At 42.5% G+C, this 19,352-nt stretch overlaps 1 protein-coding gene across 2 annotated transcripts in view; it reads left to right on the top strand.

The window, feature by feature from the left end:
• SLC2A13 (solute carrier family 2 member 13) overlaps positions 1 to 16,994 on the top strand; it is a 169,415-nt gene extending 152,421 nt beyond the window's left edge. Inside the window, exons 8-11 of one of the 2 annotated variants that reach the window (XM_055712362.1) lie at positions 9,038 to 9,159; positions 9,293 to 9,445; positions 10,624 to 10,752; positions 16,198 to 16,994. In XM_055712362.1, the coding sequence (XP_055568337.1) occupies positions 9,038 to 9,159; positions 9,293 to 9,445; positions 10,624 to 10,752; positions 16,198 to 16,214 (421 nt within the window). In that variant the 3' untranslated portion in view covers positions 16,215 to 16,994. Of the gene's footprint in view, positions 1 to 9,037; positions 9,160 to 9,292; positions 9,446 to 10,623 lie in introns of both variants that reach the window. The other variant, XM_055712361.1, reaches the window with a different exon arrangement.
• The last annotated feature ends 2,358 nt before the right edge of the window (positions 16,995 to 19,352 follow it).

The following is a 19,352-nucleotide window of genomic DNA, read 5'->3' as shown; positions in this document are numbered from 1 at the left end:
ACAAAAAAAATGAAATAAATAAGCCATATTCCTTCTCTTTTTCCCTCAGATGAACAGCTAAATTTGTATCTGAAAATGTCCAATGTTAAAAAGAAACACAAAATACATTACTTTGAAACTGTGACCTGTTGTCTAGTGATTAAAGTAGTTAAAATGATGATATGTAGAAATGCGTGAATGACAGTGATATTCCGCTAAGATGCTTATGCTCAAAACTAATTAAGATTTTGCATTTTGATCAGGTTTTAATTTGAATTCTGCCCATTAAAATTCTGTAAGTATGACTTCTACTTAAGTGAACAGATGATTTTTTTTTCATAGTTGTATGACTGCTCACAAGTTTATGCATTATTAATATAATATTTGAATAATTTATAATTTGGTCATGATTATAAAATCGTATAATTTAATTATTACTAGTTAATTTTAGTTTGTACTGGGTTAAACCAAGTGTACTCAGTCAGGATCAGGATTAGCACTAGGATAGGGCTCTCTGTAGAGCACAGAGATGTCAGGTGTTTCCTGACACTTTTATTATCATCTGATACTTTAGAAGAGTAGGAAAAAGCTTGGAAAGAAAAATAAGTCAGTCTATGTGTAGTGTGATTAGTTGTATGTTCTTCTATAACAAAAAACCAGGTATTTTCTTATTTCTGCTCCTAGTTCTTAAGTGTGCTGTAGCTGGGACTGGTGTACATGTGTGGCTAACGGGTGCTGTCAGCTGTTGTGAAATCTCAGATGGTTGGGCTTTAGCACTAGGTACAAATGTTATTCTGCCTTTTCCCGGTTTGAGTCCATTTCTCATGGTAAGGGGAGCATGAAAGATGATGAGAGACGCTTGTCTGACAGTGTCGTGGTAGTAGCAGAGATTTGTTTCTCTCCCCTCCTAGTAGACATGATGAAAAATGAAGCTTGAAACACTTGTGGCGTGACAGCAGAGTGGGAGACGTTAGCCAGCGGCCTGGAGGTGGCCAGCAGGACTGGGAAGGCACCAGTATAAGATAAAAATCGAATGGAGTAGCAGGTGGAACTTTGAGAGGATGGGAGTAGGATACAGCAATATGAAGGAGAACCTTCAATCCAGAAGCAGATCCAAACCTGAACATCTTTCATTGGGAGATCAGACTTACCTAATCACACAAAAGCGGCTTGCTCAGACCCACAGCGAACCGATGTCATGACTGGCAGTCAGACAGCTGAGCTTCTTCCTTTGGCAAGAGACGAAGCAGCTATGTTGCCCACCCTTGAGAATCCACTAATATGTGGTTACAAACATACTGCAATGTCCAGAACAGCAACCGTTCAAGAACCACTTTGATGTGATTAATACTGGAGAACTATTTGTCATGGGTAAAAATTGCTCCTGTTTTCAGTCATTTGGTAGTCTGTTGCTCAGTCTATTCAGATTGAATAACAGCTCCAGCACTTATTTATTGAGCAGATTCAGATGCAGATGCAAAACTGAAGTTTCTCAGTTTGGGAAAATGCAAGTGTTTGAATTCAAACTCCAAAGATTTTTAGCTAAATTAATAATGTAAATCCTGTGACCAGGTGGCTGGGAACAGAGGTAAATTGGAACAGCATAACAAGTCAGGTGTGACTTCTGACATGACTGATTATCATAGAATCATTTGGGTTGGAAAACGCCTTTAAAATCATTGAGTCCAACTGTAAACCTAACCCTGCCAAGTCCCCCGCTGAGCCATGTCCCAGGCACCACGTCTGCAGGACTGTTGAATACCTGCGGGGACGGTGACTCAACCACTTCCCCGGGCAGCCTGTTCCAATACCTGACCACCCTTTCAGGGAAGAAATTTTTCCTAATATCCAACCTGAACCTCCTGTGGCACAGCTTGAGGCTGTTACGTCTTGTCCTGTTGCTTGTTATCTGGGAGAAGAGACCGACTCCCCCTGCCTACAGCCCCTGTCAGGGAGTTGCAGAGAGCAGTGAGGTCCCCCCTGAGCCGCCTCCTCTCCAGGCTGAACCACCCCAGCTCCCTCAGCTGCTCCTCACAGGGCTTGTGCTCCAGACCCTTCACCAGCTCCGTTGCCCTTCTCTGGACACGCTGCAGCACCTCAGTGTCTTTCTGATGTGGGCCCACTTTTTTGCAGTGTCTTTCAGGGCCCAAAACTGAACCCCGTGTTCGAGGTGCGGCCTCACCAGTGCCCAGTACCGGGGGACGATCACCGCCCTGGTCCTGCTGGCCGCGCTGTCCCTGACACAAGCCAGGATGCCGTTGGCCGCCTTGCCCCCCGGGCACCCTGCTGGCTCATGCCCAGGGCTGTCACCCAGCCCCCCCAGGCCCTTTCCCCCCAGGCAGTTCCCAGCCCCCTGCCCCAGCCTGTCGCGCTGCGTGGGGCTGGTGTGACCCAGGGGCAGGACCCGGCACTGAGCCCTGTTGAACCTCCTACAAGTGGCCTCGGCCCATCGGCCCGGCCTGCCCAGACCCCTCTGCAGAGCCTCCTGCCCCCCAGCAGATCAGCGCTGCCCCCAGCTCGGTGCCACCTGCAAACTGGCCGAGGGTGCGCTCGGTGCCCTCGCCCAGGTCATTGATAAAGGCATTAAGCAGGGCTGGCCCCAGCACGGAGCCCTGGGGACACCAGCTGTGACCGGCCGCCAGCGGGATGTAACTCCGCTCACCACCACCCGCCGGGCCCGGCCGGCCAGCCAGTTTCTGACCCAGCAAAGAGTGCAGCTGTCCAAGCATGATGGAAGGCAGTTATGTGTTAGAGACAGATATTTCTATGAAGTAATCATTTCAGTAGGGGCTTCTACTTTTTTAAATGAAATATTAAGTAATTTTTTAGTTTAATAGTGGGTATAAGCTGTAGTGAAATATTCCTTGTGATTGATTTTAGGAGATTTTAGCAGTCTGTAGAATCTCTGTTTCTTTTTTAAGAATGAAGATAAAAGAGGGATCAGAAGGTCTTACAGCCAGTAAGGGAAAAGATGCTCAGTGTGAGTAACTGACAGTTATTTCTATACATGTTATGTGCTGTCTCCAAGCAGATCTGTAAGAAATGCTGATTTAAACATAAAACCTTGTTAGAACCTACAGCATGCAACAAAGAAGGCACCTCTAAACTCTTTGACTCTGTAATGGGCAAAGCAAGCAAGCTTCTGGGGTTTTGGGTTTCATTAATATATCTTTGAATATGTGCTTTCAGTTTCCCAGATGCAGAGTATGAAACGTCTGTCATTTGATTTGAGGAGAATCATTTTCCTGTTGTTACCGTTCTTATCTTAGTAGCTGCTACTGAACTTACTTGGCGTGGAAAGCGTTGCATGGAGAAAGGAACTGGCTTTGCCTCTTTAGTTTAAGATTTTTTGGAATTATTTTGGACAGCAGCAATTACTATAGCTGTTACTCATTAAAGTGCCCTGGTGTCTGTTCTTTGTGCAGGAAATCCCCCACAGTATATAGGTATAATGCGTAGGTCCTATAGCAGGGGGCCTCAGCATGATAAGGACTGGTTTTCAGTCATGTGCGAATGCGTCAGCAATCTGCTGATGTGCAGTTTGCTTTTTTGCTGTGAACTAAACTATTTTGCCAAGTTTTTGAAGTGCATGCTGATATTTTAAAAACTCTTTGTCAGTTAAAGCAAAAAGCTTCAATGACTGTCCCAAAACACTGCTGGTATTTTTATGTAATGAAGGTTAAGCAATGTCTAGCTGAATACCATGAAATTTTATGGGTGCGTTTTCTGAAGGCTGCATCTGTTTGTTCTTTTCTGTTTTTTTAATTGCCATCATCTGTTGCAAGAAGCTTCATCTGCATATTTTCAGCAGCATCTGGTTTAATGGATGAGTTATTTCTGCATGTAAACTCTAAGGTCAGAGCAGTAGATGCAAACTTCTCCAGAGGGGCGTGGAGCTACAGTGCATCTTCTCTGAGGTACAGAGGCCCGTAGCTAGGGAACTGTGAGAAGGCCTAGGAAGTATTGATTCACACGTTGGTCGAGTTAAAATTAATCTGTTTGCCTTCAGGAAAGAGTTATGCTTTGCTTAATACTTCAGATAGCATCTTATCATGTGTATATATAAAAATTAAGCACTGAAAGGAATAGATTTTTCTTTGGATCAGTATATACTGATTTATAGTGAAACTATACTTTATGGTTTCACTGGTTTCTATGGGTTGTGCTAATGCAACTAATTTGATTGTGTATAGGTGGATTAGAGAGGCCACTTGACAGACAAGGTAGAGGTGGTTTCCAAAGTTCTCCTTAGTTACATGTCTGACTACCACTAAATTACTACACAGTTAATCTGGTACTTTGTCTGTCCTTTGAGTAATTTTAAGACAGTTAGGGGTCTGGTCAGACAACTAAATATCCTTAGCAGAAACAGAGGAGCTTGAAGTTGGGAGAATGAACCCAAATGTCAGGGTCCAGATTCTTCCACAGGATGAGTAATTGCCTGTGGATAAACAATCTTAGTTGTTCCCAAGCATCTTCCACAAAAACCTTTCTCAATCCAAACAGGAGCTACTCTACATTATGTCTGTTTGGGCCTCTTCCCATGACCAGGCTTCAGGTGAAAAGATGAGCCAATAAGCTTGGCATTAATTTATATTGTTTACTTGGATTGGCATGATATAAAAGTCAGGACTCTACACAGGAAACTTTAAAAATCTCTTTAAAGGAGATTTTTCAAAATCCAATATATTTGTGTTACACCAGAGACTAAGTTGGTAAATTGTAGATTATCAGCATCTTGATAATACAAAAGTGTGGTGTGAGAGCAGTCCTTGAGTAGTTTTACTATTGTTAGAACAAAGTAATGGGGAATTAGTGAAACTGTGAATTAGGTCTTAAAATCTTTCTGTACCATCAGCACCTGATGTTAAAGTTTATGTCAGAGCCGAATGTGTAATTTTGAAATGTGCCTGTTCTAACAAGCATTTTAAGGAGACGAATGATCACATTAGTGATTTTCTTTAAAGTAATTTGTTTCCTTAGCCTGATTTGATTTAAATTTTGACCTTCTGAGCCTTTTGATCTAAATCCATTTAAGATGCTTCTGAAGGGCTTGAAAGCTTCTGACTTCTCATTGTCTTTTATATTGAAAATGTATGAACTGTTCAGAGTGAAACATTTAATTCCCACAAAAGCCATATCTTTAGGGATACACAGTCCTCGGTCTACAGCAAAGCAAAGATTAATGGAAATTTGAGAGGAAAATCAGCTTGGTTTCTGACTTGTGCAGAGCTCAGTGCTGTGCTCACTTGCCTATGCTATGTTCTGCCTAGCCATTTCCCTATCTGTGCTTTTCAGTGCTGTGCTTGAGGCTCAAGTATTAGGAAAATTTAAATTGGTCTTATCCTCTTTCCTCTTGTTATATGTCAGTAACATTTTAGACCACCCACACCAGCTCTTCATCTCTTCATCTCTTACCTTCTATTATGTTCCATGTGAGCGTAGTTTAAGGATGTGGGGAGCAAAGCTTTAGATCTTCTGAAATACAGACCTTATCTGGTAAAGGATGGATCCTGTGATTATGAAACCAAGCATATAATGCCTCTAATTTAGAAATCTACTGCTGTTCTGATTTATTTTCAGTCAGTCGAATTGTTCACATCAGTCATTGGAAGCCCAGGTTTTCACTGATTAGAACAGATGTGCATCTTAAATTATCTGTGGAAAATATATAACAAAAGAAATTAATAGGAAAGATTTTCATGTAGCACTATCTTTTTTTCACCTGGGCAGTAATTTCAGAGGAAATGATGTGATGTGTCTTCACTATTTATATTGATACGACCCTTACCCAGCATATTGTTGTTAACAAACTCCTTGCACTGGTACCCAGCTGCATCGTTTCACTTGTAAGCTGCTTACAGGGCATTTTCCTCTGTGCGTTTCAGCTTGTGAAGTGATGGGTAGATACTTGTCCACTTCCCATCATAGATCTCCCTTCATGCAGGAAAAAATTCAGAATTTTATCTGATAGTACATTATACAGTAATTATTAATATATTCTTCAGCAAAATAATACACTTTGTAGAATACTAGTACAGCAGTAGAATTAGCACAGTAACAGAGCTTGAACAAATCTTCAGCCTTGAAAGGAGTGTTATTTTTGAACATACCCAGTGCTGCTAGATGCCAGCAAATGCAGACATCTTTGCTTTTACCCTGTGTACATGCAGGATTACTGCTGAAGGATAAGTAGGGCACAGTTTATTACTGCAAGGTTTCTGTTAAATCTAGTCTCGAGTGATATTTTTCCTGTTTCTATGCACTGAATCTGCTTTCTTGCAACAGAATTTCAGGGGGGGGCTGAGCAGGAGATGGCAATGGGATCACCAGGTGTTCAGTAATTAGTCTTTCAAATGCCATTTCTTTCACATCTAAGGAGCTTTCAGTTTAAACATATGGATGGTTCTCCAGCACAGTTCAGTCATCTTTTTCTTTTCTTTTTTTTTTTTCACCTGGGACACAGCTCAAACCTGAGTTAACCCGCATGCAGCGAAGAGCACGTAGCGTGGTAGGGAAGCATCAGGGTGAAGCAACGGGTAATGATCCATGTCTCAACTCCTAACACAGAAAGAGATGCTGAGTTGAGCCATCAAAGAGCAAAGTGACAGAAGGAGGAACCTGGGATGATGCTTAGAAGCAAGTGGCAAGGATGGCAGCAGTGCTTTTGGCTCAGAAAAAGGTGAAAAATCTCTCTCGTGGAAGCTGCTAGTGTCTTAGATGGCTGGCTCTCCCGTGGTCCAGGCAGCAGCTGAGGCCATGAGTCTTTTGTATCCAGGCATGAGGGACATATCTTTGAGAGGGCTGTGCAGTTGTCTTGTTTTATATGTGTTTTTCACCTCAAGACTGAAAGTGGATCTGTATACACTGGATGAGATGGGCTTTCTGGGTAAGCTCGGCAAGGCAGGGCTGCGGCAGGGTGGAAGGCTGTACGCTGGCACTGGCTGTTTTGCCAGCAGCACATCAAGGGCTCGGCGTTTCTCCAGGGAGCGCTGGCTCCACTTGGTCTGGTGCTGCTCAAGTGCAAGGTGGAACTGCAAATCTTACAGCTTACTGCCATTAAGGAAGCATTGGGATTTGGCTGAGGTTTCAGACAGGCGTTTTTCCAGTATTTGTTGGGTTAACTTCTGTCTTTTAAATGTATTTCAACTTTGGATTTCCAGCTGTCCTGAAACTGGGTTTGGGGCTTTATGGCCATATCCTCCTTTAAATGTTGTCCTGTTGGTACATCCATGCCAACTTAAGGAAGATTCCTGCCCCAGGAGGGGGGTGGGTTGGCCATTGGTGCTTAGCACATTTCTGTTCCACCTGGGGCTGGTTTGTCATTTCTTAACAGAAAACTTAGAGGAGAAGTGTTTTGTTGGAATTTGCTTCTGAAAGTCAGCTGCAGTGGTGGTGGGTCCTTTTAAACGTTTCAGTGTGCATTGCTCCACCATCTCATCACTTGTTGCTCACCTATCGACTGTTGAAGGCATCTTCATTCCGGTTTTCCAACCATCAAGAGAATCATAGAACCACTTATGTTGGAAATGACCTTTGAGATCAAGTCCCACTGCTAACCCAGGACTGCCAAGTCCACCACTAAACCATGTTGCCAAGCACCGCATCTATGCATTTTTAAAACACCTGCAGGGACGGTGATTCCATCACCTCCCTGGGCAGCATGTTCCAATGCTTGACCACCCTTTCCATAAAGAAATTTTTCCTGTTATCCAATCTAAACCTCCTGTGGCACAGCTTGAGGCCATTTCCTCTTGTCCTGTCTCTAGAGGAGACCGACCCCCACCTGCCTACAGCCCCTGTCAGGGAGCTGCAGAGAGTGATAAGGTCCCCCCTGAATCAACCCTCTTCTCCAGGCTAAACACCCCCAGCTCCCTCAGCTGCCCTTCATAAGACTTGTGCCCCGGACCCTTCACCAGCTCTGTTGTCCACCTCTGGCCACTCTCCAGCACCTCAATGTCTTGTAGTAAGGGGCCCAAAACCAAGCACAGCGTTCGAGGTGCAGCCTCACCAGTGCTGAGTACAGGCACAGGAGGGTCGTATCCTTCATGTGGGCATTCAGCTGGTCTGGAAATAGTAACGCAGACAGATGATCAGCGCCCTGTGGTTTCTTCTCTTCAAGTAAATACCATTGTTAGGATATGAAAGGGTGGTGTCTGCTTAGGTCGTCTCTCCCAGGAGTACCTGGTTGTTCTACTCTACATAGCCATTGACGTGGTTGCAGCAGAAAAGTTTCTCTAGTTGCAGTTATGACTCGTTGCCCCTTTAAACCAGTGCTAGTTTAAACTGAAAAATCGTAACAAAAAGATACAGTTGCCAGTATTCCTTTAAAATATATTATATTGTCAGTCAGATGGAAGTACCTGATTTTATACTATTCATCAAAATATGTAATTTCCACATGGTCCTTGGAATAGAGACACTTCTTCTTTCAGTAGCTCGGGCATGGTTTACCTCTGGTCTGGTTCTTATTTTTACTGTCTAATTAGAAATGCTACCTTCTTCTAAATTATTTCACTGTGAAGAAAAGAAAGTATATGGCTCTTTTCCTTATAAATTCACTTGACCTTGGCATACTCCATAGGCATTACTGATTACACGCAATATGTACAGCATATAATTAGTTCATCAATGATGTAGGGTCTAAGTTCCATTTGACCTTAAATCCTTGCATAAAGCATCCTCACCTCAAAGTCCTGCTGCTGCGGCTCTTTTTGCACTGTGTGATATTCATGTGAATGGCCATCTCATTGGCTTTGGTATGACCACTTGCGAGGTAAAGACTGGACATTTGAAGGAGATTTGTAGGTACAAGGCAAGCGTTTAAATTCAGGAATGTTCTGCTGGTTACTCTTCCTAAGACTGGGCTTAGGAAAAAGCACGTTTCTGAGTGTAGGACATAATTTCAAAGATCTTGATAAATTAACAGAGGTGATTTTTTTTCATATTAATTGTACATTTGGCAGCTTGTCGTGAGACATTACATGCCATGGTGATATTGAGATGTCACCCATTTCCCTGAATATTCTTTAATATGAAGGTTTTTGTTATTTTTCAGGTGTTCAAATGAAACAGTATTCAAAAAAGATGATCTGTTTTGGGCATACAATTTCTGCCCCACTCCATACTCTTGGACAGCACTTCTGGGCCTTATTTTATACTTGGTTTTCTTTGCACCTGGTAAGCAAACATTAGTTTTTGCATATAAATTAAAAAATTATAAAGGTAAAATGTCAGATAGTGAGACTACATGTTAAATTTACTCTTGAGTCCAGCTATTAAACTGAGATTGATCTTTTTTCCTAATTCTTAGGCATGGGTCCTATGCCCTGGACCGTCAATTCTGAAATTTACCCACTTTGGGCAAGGAGTACAGGAAACGCATGTTCCTCTGGAGTCAACTGGGTTTTCAATGTGCTCGTGTCACTGACATTTCTGCATACGGCTGAATATCTGACATACTACGGTAAGAAACAGTATGCGTCCACGTGTGCAGTACTACCATTGGCACATAGATTTTCTGCTGATATTGGGTCACTCAGTTGGTTTTGCTATGAAATGTCAACTGTGAATGCAGTGTTCTCAGCCCACCATGGTTTAGTGAGACTAGAGACCTGATATAATGTGCCTGGATCATAGTTTGGTCCAGCTTTCATAAGAAACATTTCTTTCTGTCCTTAACTGAGAACCTAGACACTTGATTAAATCAGGAAAGCTGGAAAAAAATCACCTTTGACTGAGTGAAATAGGCTGAATCCCACTTAAGGAGACGGCATTTGCATTTTTCCAGTTTATGGTGGCATCCAAGGCAAATATCAGATGGTCCTTGCAGAAATAGCTGTGTAAGATGCTACTGCCCCACTCCCAACTGTTAAGCCCTGTCTGCTGGAGTCTGCGGAGAGTTTGTCAGATTACTGCTTAGCCACTTGAGTACAAATCATTTAAATTGCATTAAGCTGCTAGGGACTTGATGCAATCTTCACATCATTAGTAGTACAGAGGCTTTCAGCTCCACTTGTCATTCCTTTGAGTCATCAGTCTAGAAACACATGGCAGGTAATTGCTTCTTGGCCCTTTGGTACCTTTTCTGCTCCCCTATATATGATGGGTCACAGGGGAAACGAGCTTTTCGCACTGCTAATTGTCTCTGCAGAGGACTTTTAAATAATAATTAGGTGTAAGAGTCACAAGCACGATTTTAATCCTGACTATTTCTTTTTTGCAAAAGTTTCTCATTTTGGGGGGTTGTTTTAGTATGCCTTTTGCTGTTAAGATAAACTAAGAAAGCTTTTGCCTTTCATATCTGGGTTTTTTTTGTGTGTGTGTGTGTGTGTGTGTATGCAATCATTTAATCACTGTTTATTTTAACAGCAGAATGACTTGCCCAGAAAGGATGTGTATTATTTTCCGTGTGAAATGAAATTGCTTTTGTTAATTTACTCTGTTGTGGAATGATGCAATAAAGTGGCCTTCTCCTGCACCCACAGCCCTGCAGCTCATTGTTTTAGCCATGCTGCTCCAGCCTTTGCTTTTACACACTCGGCTGGTATCTGCAGCCAGCTGTTTGTGCTGCTCCCTCTGCTTTGGAGCAGAGAAGGGATGGGAACTTCTGTAACCGACTGTGCATATTGTTCTACATTGCAGGAGCCTTCTTCCTCTACGCAGGGTTTGCTGCCTTGGGACTGGTTTTCATCTACGGCTGCCTTCCTGAGACTAAAGGGAAAAAACTAGAGGAAATTGAATCTTTGTTTGAAAACAGGCTATGTACATGTGGTACGTCAGATTCTGATGAAGGGAGGTATATCGAGTATATTCGGGTGAAGGGAAGTAATTACCATCTTTCTGACAATGACGCTTCTGATGTGGAATAATTTTCAGCTGCTGATGTATTTAATCATTTAAAGGCCTTCTGGGGGAAAAGCAGCTCTCTGATGACCTCACTGCCCTGCTTCTGGTCTGGTTCTCCTTTCTACTGTCTAGTTAAAAATGCCTTCATGTTCAAAAATGTTCCATTTGGGAGGAATTTCAATATGCCAGTGTTTTCTTGATAACTAAACGCAATGGCTTCCAAAAGAGATCGAATTCCACAATTATGTGAATTCACCAAGTGTGTGCAACACTGCACCGTCCTGAGGTATTTAGTAGGGTGCACTGTACCAGATGACTACAGAAGGCTATCCTAGATGGGCAGAGGTTGTCCTTATCTTCAATACTGATAAAAGGTAAAATAATAGAGTAACTTATCAGAAAGCAGCCAACATCTGTTGGTTCCCCATCCCGTAGCAGCCTAGGAAATAGCTCTGCTGTGCAATACAACGAATGATGAATGCATAAGGTGCTGTAACAGTAACCATTTAAACGATTAAACTGATTAGGAAAATACAAATATCTGCTATGCGTATGAGAGGGAACATTCCCCAAATTTACACGTCAGAGAATTTCCATTTTTATTTATTTGAGATAACAAGTAGAGAGCCATACTCACCTGAGTGGAGGTCCACTAGGGTGGCGTATGTCTATGTTACACCAGGTTATGTAGCCACTGCTGCTCTTGAGCACACACTACGTTCAGGAGTTGGCGTTTATGAGAGAAACTGCCAAAATTAACTACCTGACGACAGGAAAACAGAGCTAAGTATGTGGCCACATGTACAAATGAACTGGTATGAATTGCTAGGTACAACGACTTCAGTTAACTGGCTTCAGTTAGTTGGGAAAAAATATTATTTTTGTTTTCCTTTTTTGCATTTGAAAGTTTGGGTTCATGCCTAGTTTTGAACAGAAAATGTCATTATCTAAAAGAAAGAAGAGAGGTTTTGTGCTGCTAAATGCACAGTGGTCATCCCTCCTGCGCCTTTGGCTCACGAATAGTCTTACTGCCTTCGGTTTATCTTCATATGGGCAGAGTAAATGAATCCCAGCACGTTTTTCCTTCAAATGCCCTTATGCAACCAGTGTCTTGCTGGATCTAAAGAGAAATATTAGCAATGGACAGAAGCCTGCATCTGATATTAATTGCCTTACTGAAGCATTACAAAATTGTCAAGAAAACGTCAGGCACAAAAATCAACTTTGGCTGCCTTTAGCATGGTAATGAAAATATGAATGGTATTTTATTCACCTGCCATGATTGCTTGCCTTGGTAAATTGAATTTTATGCCGCTACATAAAAATATTGGTTTTTTCCTTGCCCTGTTCGCACTGCTTTAAGTCTTCAGAGATAGGAGTTTGAAAGCATCAACAATTTAAATTCTTTTCTTTGAAACGTTTGCTTCATGAAAGAATGTGGAAAACCTCCTCTGCCTGTGGGCTTCTCCCCATTTATTTGGTAAAAATACATTTATTTTTCATCATGTAAAGATTAAAGAAGTTGTTGGGTTCATCAGCTTTTATAATTTGTTTTGTGGGCTTTTCTTGGGTTGAAAAATATTTTGAATGTAGGATTACTATTAAAACTGAGACTGGACATCTGTTACTAAATTATTTGTATTGGACAATGTGGGGTTTTGTTGTTGTAAAGAAGTCTGATATTAGGTTATCTGATCTTCTCGGGGGGAAGTTCTTGCTCTCCAATTATTGACCTTCAGCAATTGGGCGTATTTTGTGTTATCTTCTTTTTTACTTGATTAATTGAAGAAATATTTTGAAAAGAAAACATTTTAAAGCATCCTCCTGTGATGTGGCTGGGACTAAAAGGGGAAAACATAGCAGATAAAGGGAATTTCAAATGAATCATTGTAAAGAGTGGCTTGACCTTGAACATCTCCTTGTGCAGTGAGAGGGCTGGATTCTCACACTTTCCATCTTGCCTCCCCTTTAAGCACACAATATTTTAAAGCTTGAAAATGCTTAGGTCTCCAGACCTATCTACGAGTGCACCCACCACGGGAAGTCTCCGTTAGGTTGTCACCTCTTTGAAACCTTCACTGAAGGTGCAGTACCTGATATGAGAAAAAGGGATGCTTGGCACAGATGAGAACAAAAAGTTTTGAGGACAAATTGGTTTCTTCCCAAAACCAAAAAATGTGTGCGTGAAGACCTTTATTCGGAACAGTTTTGTTACCCAGAACAGCATGTGAACGGGCGTGTAACGCCCAACTTGTGCTTATGTGGTTGATAGGTTTAAGAGAGAATTTACTGGTTTCTGAGAATAGGGACTTAGGGTTCTGATCTTCCCAAAAGCATAAGCCCACGCTCGCCATTCCACCTATGAACATTCCTTTCCTTGCTGTGTTTTGCTGGAGCAGGGTGCAAGCCAGGGCGGGTGTCCCTGCGCTGGCACAGTGTCAGCGCTGACCTCGCACTTCATTGCACTTGTATCCACAGGTCGAGGAAACCGCTGCATTTATTGGGCATAACCAAAGCAAAGTCACTGGAAAGATCGCTGTCACAATATCAGCCTCTTCTGTTTTGCAGGCAGTGCTGGGGCTTTTTAGCAGCAGAAGACCGCCTCTCTCTGTCAGCCTTGTTTCGTGGACGCTCTCAGAAGTGGCACTCAGTTGTGTGCAGCACTGGGCTTGTTTTCTCACACAGGATTGATCTTACTGAAAGCGGTTTTCTGAAGGTTTGCATCCTGACCCCTTTTTCTTGAGGCAAAATTGAGACGTACATTTTATTCATCGCCACAAGGGTGCAAAATATATCACCTTATTTGTTGTCACTCCCCCTTTCCCGCCTGCAGAGAGTTAGGTTTAAGCCTTCCTTTTAGGGTTGCTTTACACCAAGACAACATTCCACACCTTAGAAACAGTGAACCTAGTACCAAGCATCATGTGTAATAAAAATGAGATTAGATACTTGAAATTAATCTTAGTCAATTAGGTTTTTATTTTTAGAATCTGTGAACATTTATAGCGTATGAAGAAAATTAAATAAATGTTTCTATTTTGCAAAGATTTTTTATATTTGTGCATATTTTAAGTTTTAAGAGATTTTTGCTAAAGGTAGACTTAGTAACATTCCAGATAAAAGAATAAAAATACAGTGTAGCTGAATAATTTCTTATGACAGGATTTTAATTTATGAAGTAGCATAAATAGTATGTCTAAGCACAATATCGTTTTATTGAAAGTTTTCTGCAGAAGATGTGAAATTGTTTCTTCACAAGGACTGCACACTTCATTCAGGTATTCTGTGCATCAGGAACGCTAGAGTAATACTGCTGGTAGAGTTGGACATACTGATGATACACAACAATTTGAGATATTTTAATTCTTATTGATCTACTGACTACGTGTTGTGATCTAACAGCAAGTATAAAAGAAACAAGTCCTGATGCATTTTTAATCTTTTTAAATTTAATTCACAGTAAGTCACATACAGTAGTTTGTTTACCATGTTGAAATTAAAAAGTGTTGGGGGAGTTAAGATGATTTGCCACTTGTTTCTTCCCCTTATCACTTTGTTGATCAAAATGATCTTTTAATAAGAGAAGCAAATCTGTTTCGAAAATAGACATAGAAACACAGCAAGGCCCCAGGACTCATTTGGAGGGCTGAAGATGCTGGATCGCTCTCGTAGACGTTGCTACCTTGTGAGTTGCGGTGATAGCCCTGCCAGAAATTTTGGGACGAGAGAGGATACATCCCAAGGATCATCATTCCAACGCCGACTTATTTTTGCATGAGTTGGTAAATGCAGCACTTCACTAGTGTAGGATTTAGGGTTGGGGGGGGATTAGAAAGAAGGGATGCATCAAAATCCCCGCAAAGTCCTGTTTCAGTAGAGACAGGTGTCTTAGCCAAAAGCAGGAGTCTCTGACTGGTCTCCCAGGTGGGAGAAGGACGGTGGGACCAAGGGACTGCGCTTGGGCCTGTGGATGGGAGCGGGGCGCTGGGAGACTAAGGGGGAGGAAGCACATGAGTGCTCCTCTCCACACGGAGGTGAGAAGATGACAACAGAGTTTGCAAAGCCAGTACATTTTTTCCTTGGTGAAATCTCTTTTGCCCTTCTTAGTCGCTCGGGTTGAACACTGGGGAGAAGTTTTGACTTTCAGGGGCTGCTACAGGCCCTGAGCAAGGGTCTTTCTGTCGGACATGAGCGTGCTGGGTGGAGTCCCACAGACATGCAGTGGGCTAACAAAAGATAGACCCTGTACTTCTCAGCTTTATACCCAACTTTCTCCTTCTCAGCATCAACACTTTTCTAACATGGTCTTCTTGAAATTTTACTCGTACTTGCATAAGAGGCTTTGTCAGCTGAACATCAATATGCGAGAAAGAGGCAGAGTCTTCAGAGCGTAGAGATATCTTGGAGTAGAAATCAAGGCAGAAGAGAGTTCTGCAAAGCACTTTAAAGAGTAAAATATTTGTGCACTTTTTTTCTGAGAGTCAAGGTAACCAAACCATTCCTCTGCATTGGGAAGAAAATCGAGCTTTGTGTACCAGGCCAGAAGCAGATAATGTCACAATATGTGCTTTATGGCAAAATGTGTTTTTTATCGCGGGTAACATTTACAGCTTACATGTAGCTGCTGCCTATAAAGTGACTCAATCATTCTCTGGATTTTAACAAGTCACATTTTTGTGCAAGAATCTTAGTGGTTTTCTATCAATCTTCATCACCTTGTGTACAGTACAGTTAAACATAATCCACAAAGTGGTCTAGGTTGTGGCAGTGTTACAAATGTCAGCACAGTAAAATCTAGGTGACCATTGTTGTTCGTGATACTGGGGTTAAAACTCCTTAAAGGCAACTATATAGAGATTTTAAAAGTCTGAAAAAAATGGCAGTTCTTATCTATTTTGTGTATGTTTTCATATAGAGAAGGAGTTTTTTATGTGCCAATAACCATCACTGTAGTGTTTTGTAAATGGGTGTTAGTAGTGTTCCAGAGTTCTGTATATGAGAATATCCTTCAGCCACAATGACCTGTTAGTGTGAACCGGCGGCATGTTTTGAATCTTACTCGCACTTCTCATCGGAGGTGCTCACTCATTGGCTTCAGTAGAGCTCACTCACACCAGGGGAAGTCTGGCCAGCACCAGGCTTCAGGAATACAGATTTCATCTAAGTCCTGCTTTTTCACATTGTCCCTAGACAGTATGTTCCATGTGAATGATCTGGCACGTGTAATTATAAAGCTTCGACTCCGGTTCAGTTACACTCCTCAATTCTGTTGACATACGGTTTGTCAAAATTTGGTTTGGCCTTTCATTGCATTCATATAAATAATGGGCGCACTGATTAATTATGAATATTGTCCACCTATTTTTAAAGGAAACATCAGTTTCTGAAGTGTTAAAGGCAAAGTTTTCTTGCTGCCTTAAACATTACATAGACTTTGGAGAGAACTAAATGTATGACCATCATCGTGACTTCTGCAGGAGAAATTTCATGGATCCTTAGCAGGTGTGAAGCGAGATGGTTTCGTGGTGCTGGGATGCTGCGTTACACCACAGACCTTGCCTAGTGCATGCCTGTTGTCTGTTCGATTTTAAGTGTTCGAGTAGTCCCCATGAAATCAATAGGATTATTCATATGCTTGATATTCTCCATGTGCTCAGTGTCCTGCTGGTCCAGGGCATCGCTGGGAAGTGGCATGAGTCACATCTCCACTTTCCATCATGAATCTCACACCTCTACAAAACCGTTAACTGGATCTTTCTGTGACGAATTCTATGTAGAATATGTGATACGTCAATGGAGACAGAATTGATAGTAATAATTCCATGTTGAATAACAACGTGGACATGGTGCCATCAGGCATACTGTGGTCCCTGGGTGTGTGTCACGGTATTCAGTACAAAACAGGTTTTGGCAAAACTAATTGTTGAGTTGTCCAAGTTATTTCTTAACCATGTCAAACATGTGCCATTTCCTTTTGCAACCAGTCAAGCCTATAACGTATGAAAGTGTTGTACATTTTCTGAAACTTAAGTGATGTAAAATTATTTAATTGACTTCTGTTCTGATTGCTTTAATGAAGTTTGGTCTTTACATAAATATCTTCAAAGAATTGTCAGTGCCAGAAATGTAAATGAACAAAATAAAAGGTGAGATACTTAATTACAGAATCTTTCTCAAGGTCTCCTTTGTTTGGGTGTTTGGGTTGCCTTTTAGAGTTGCAAAATTGCACTGCTCAGCAAAATGAGCTAAAATAACCCAGAAGCTTGCCTGAAATAAGCGAAGGGTAATAACTGAATATGGTCTTAATACGATACATTTCAAACCACAGAGCATTTCTGTGATGATGGCGCACGGGGTAGGTGTCCCTTCCTTCCTGAAGGATTTGTTTGAAGAGCTCAATGCAGTAATGTGGAGCTGCCAGCTGTACCAATTGTCCCCCCATTGGTTTCCAGTGTCCCCTGCCCAAACACAGTCTAATTTTGTGACAGCAGTTTATACTGTCAGACTTGATTATCGACTGGCAAAAGGCAGAAGTTGCTGTTTTCTAACGGGGAAATGTCCTAACTCTTTGTGTTTTATTAAGGAAATTGCTTAAAACAATTTGATGATTGACAGAGAGCAGTGTGACTGTGGCTGTGCCATGCTGGGGGCTGCCCTGGCTGTGCTCCCCAGCGCGGCAGAGGAATCGCGTCCGCTACACCGAGTGGAAATGGGTCCTGTTACCTCCGCCTGCTGCAGGTACCGTGTGATCTGTTGTAGGGCCTTGCAAGATCCAGAATTGCCTCTGACAGAGCTGTAGCCTTTCGGTCCGGGATGCAGCTTGATCCCAGGCAGCAGCAGCGTAGCTGATGGGGAGATGCTGGCAGTGGGAGGTTGCTCAGCAAACCTGTGTCTGTGATGGCGCTTATCTCCGGGAGGGGAGAGGGGAAGCTTATCGTTGTGCGCTGAAGGTTATGTTTTCAGGTTTCTGGCTGATAGTGCTTCTAAAGGTGTTGGGTGTTGTCACTAAAACCACACGGCAGTTTTGTGGGATAATGAAAAGCTGGTGGCTCTGCTGTGAAACATTCCTTTTTTTTGCCTTCTCTCATGTCCTTCAGCTCCAGCTACTATCACAAACCAACTACTGACGGATTGATTTCTGCCAAACAGATTCTGCCATCTGCAGAACTGAACTGAGGCAGTAGCTTGCTCCCACATCTTCATGAGCATTTTCAAGATCAGATCCCCCAGGCGTCAAGGCTGGGTGGTTCTGCATCCAAACCAAAACCATCCGTACAGTGCTGTGTGGCCTTCGCTTCCTGCGTGGCACAAAGCGCTTGTTTTCAAGGCTGCTATGGTTTGTAGGAATTAAGTGGGGAAGTTAAAAGTAAGCTTAAAAAAAAGGTCCTTTTCTCTGATCTCGGTGGTCCCCTGTTGGGTTGCGCTGGGCTGGCTGAAGAAACCTGTCGGGGATCATCCCCTGAGCTGGCGTCCTTCTAGCCACCCCCTACACACACAGAGCTCCTCTTGAGCTCTTCAGAGCTCTTCAGCTGCTGCTTGACCCAAAATGAATGGCATCTCAGCCCTCCTCCTGATGGAGAGATTAATGCATTCAACCAGTCAAGCAGCCAGCTGAAATCCATGGGGGAATAGCCATGCGCATTTACTGGTCTTGTCGAAGGCTGTTCATTAGCTGATCTCCAGGGCAGGTTTTCCCTCACTTGTTTAATATATGTGCCCTACCTGGTACCGTGTGTGTGTATAATTAATTGAGAAGCTCTGCATAGAGCTGAAATTTGGAAAGCTTTTGCCTTTTGAGAGTTAACTGCAGAGCTACCAGAAATAACTTTCTGCATCTTGATTTTGATAGAACAAAAAGGCAACAATCCAGTCTGAGACCTCTGGAGGGAGGTGGGGGTTTTGTTTGGCTAGATGGTTTTATAGAAGATCTTTGGGTCTGGGTTTCAGCAGGATGCAAGGATCCATCTGTTTTTCAGACAAGTGCTGCCTTAGCTAGCACACTCTGATTTTTGGTACTGTCATATCCCACAAAAGCTCTAATAGAATCCATAATGCCGAAAAGAAAAGCCAAGTGTCTTATATGGAGCTGTAAGCTGTGTATTATATGAAGGAAGAAAGAGGAGCCTGCATCCAAAATGACCTGCCCGTGGTCTTATAAGGCAGCGACACCATCACCTCACAGGGATGGGCTTAGGTACAATTTATTTCAAGTAGAAAAGGGACTAGGGAAATGGAAAACTTCCAAGCAAGCCCTACTTTGTGGATTATTCTTCAGATCATGTTAAGTACATAGATCCGTACAAGGACGCAGGAGTTGTGCATGGTGTAAGGAGAGTAGAAGCTGCAGCACACTGGTTCTGGGGAGCACGTCCCTTGGTGGGGCGCAGGTGTGAGAAGGAAAAATTAAGCCCCTCACCTCTTTCAGCAAAGTGGTTGGAAAAACAGTTTATGCACTTGCTTAAATTTCATCAAAGGTGGTGAAAGGGGGATGGAGATGTGGGGAAGGCCCGTGCCTGAAGGAGCAG

The sequence above is a fragment of the Falco cherrug genome, chromosome 5 (assembly GCF_023634085.1).
Source record: "Falco cherrug isolate bFalChe1 chromosome 5, bFalChe1.pri, whole genome shotgun sequence".
Classification (NCBI taxonomy): Eukaryota; Metazoa; Chordata; class Aves; order Falconiformes; family Falconidae; genus Falco; species Falco cherrug.
The sequence above is the reverse complement of the archived record's forward strand: the minus strand, read 5'-3'. Positions and strand labels throughout refer to the sequence as shown.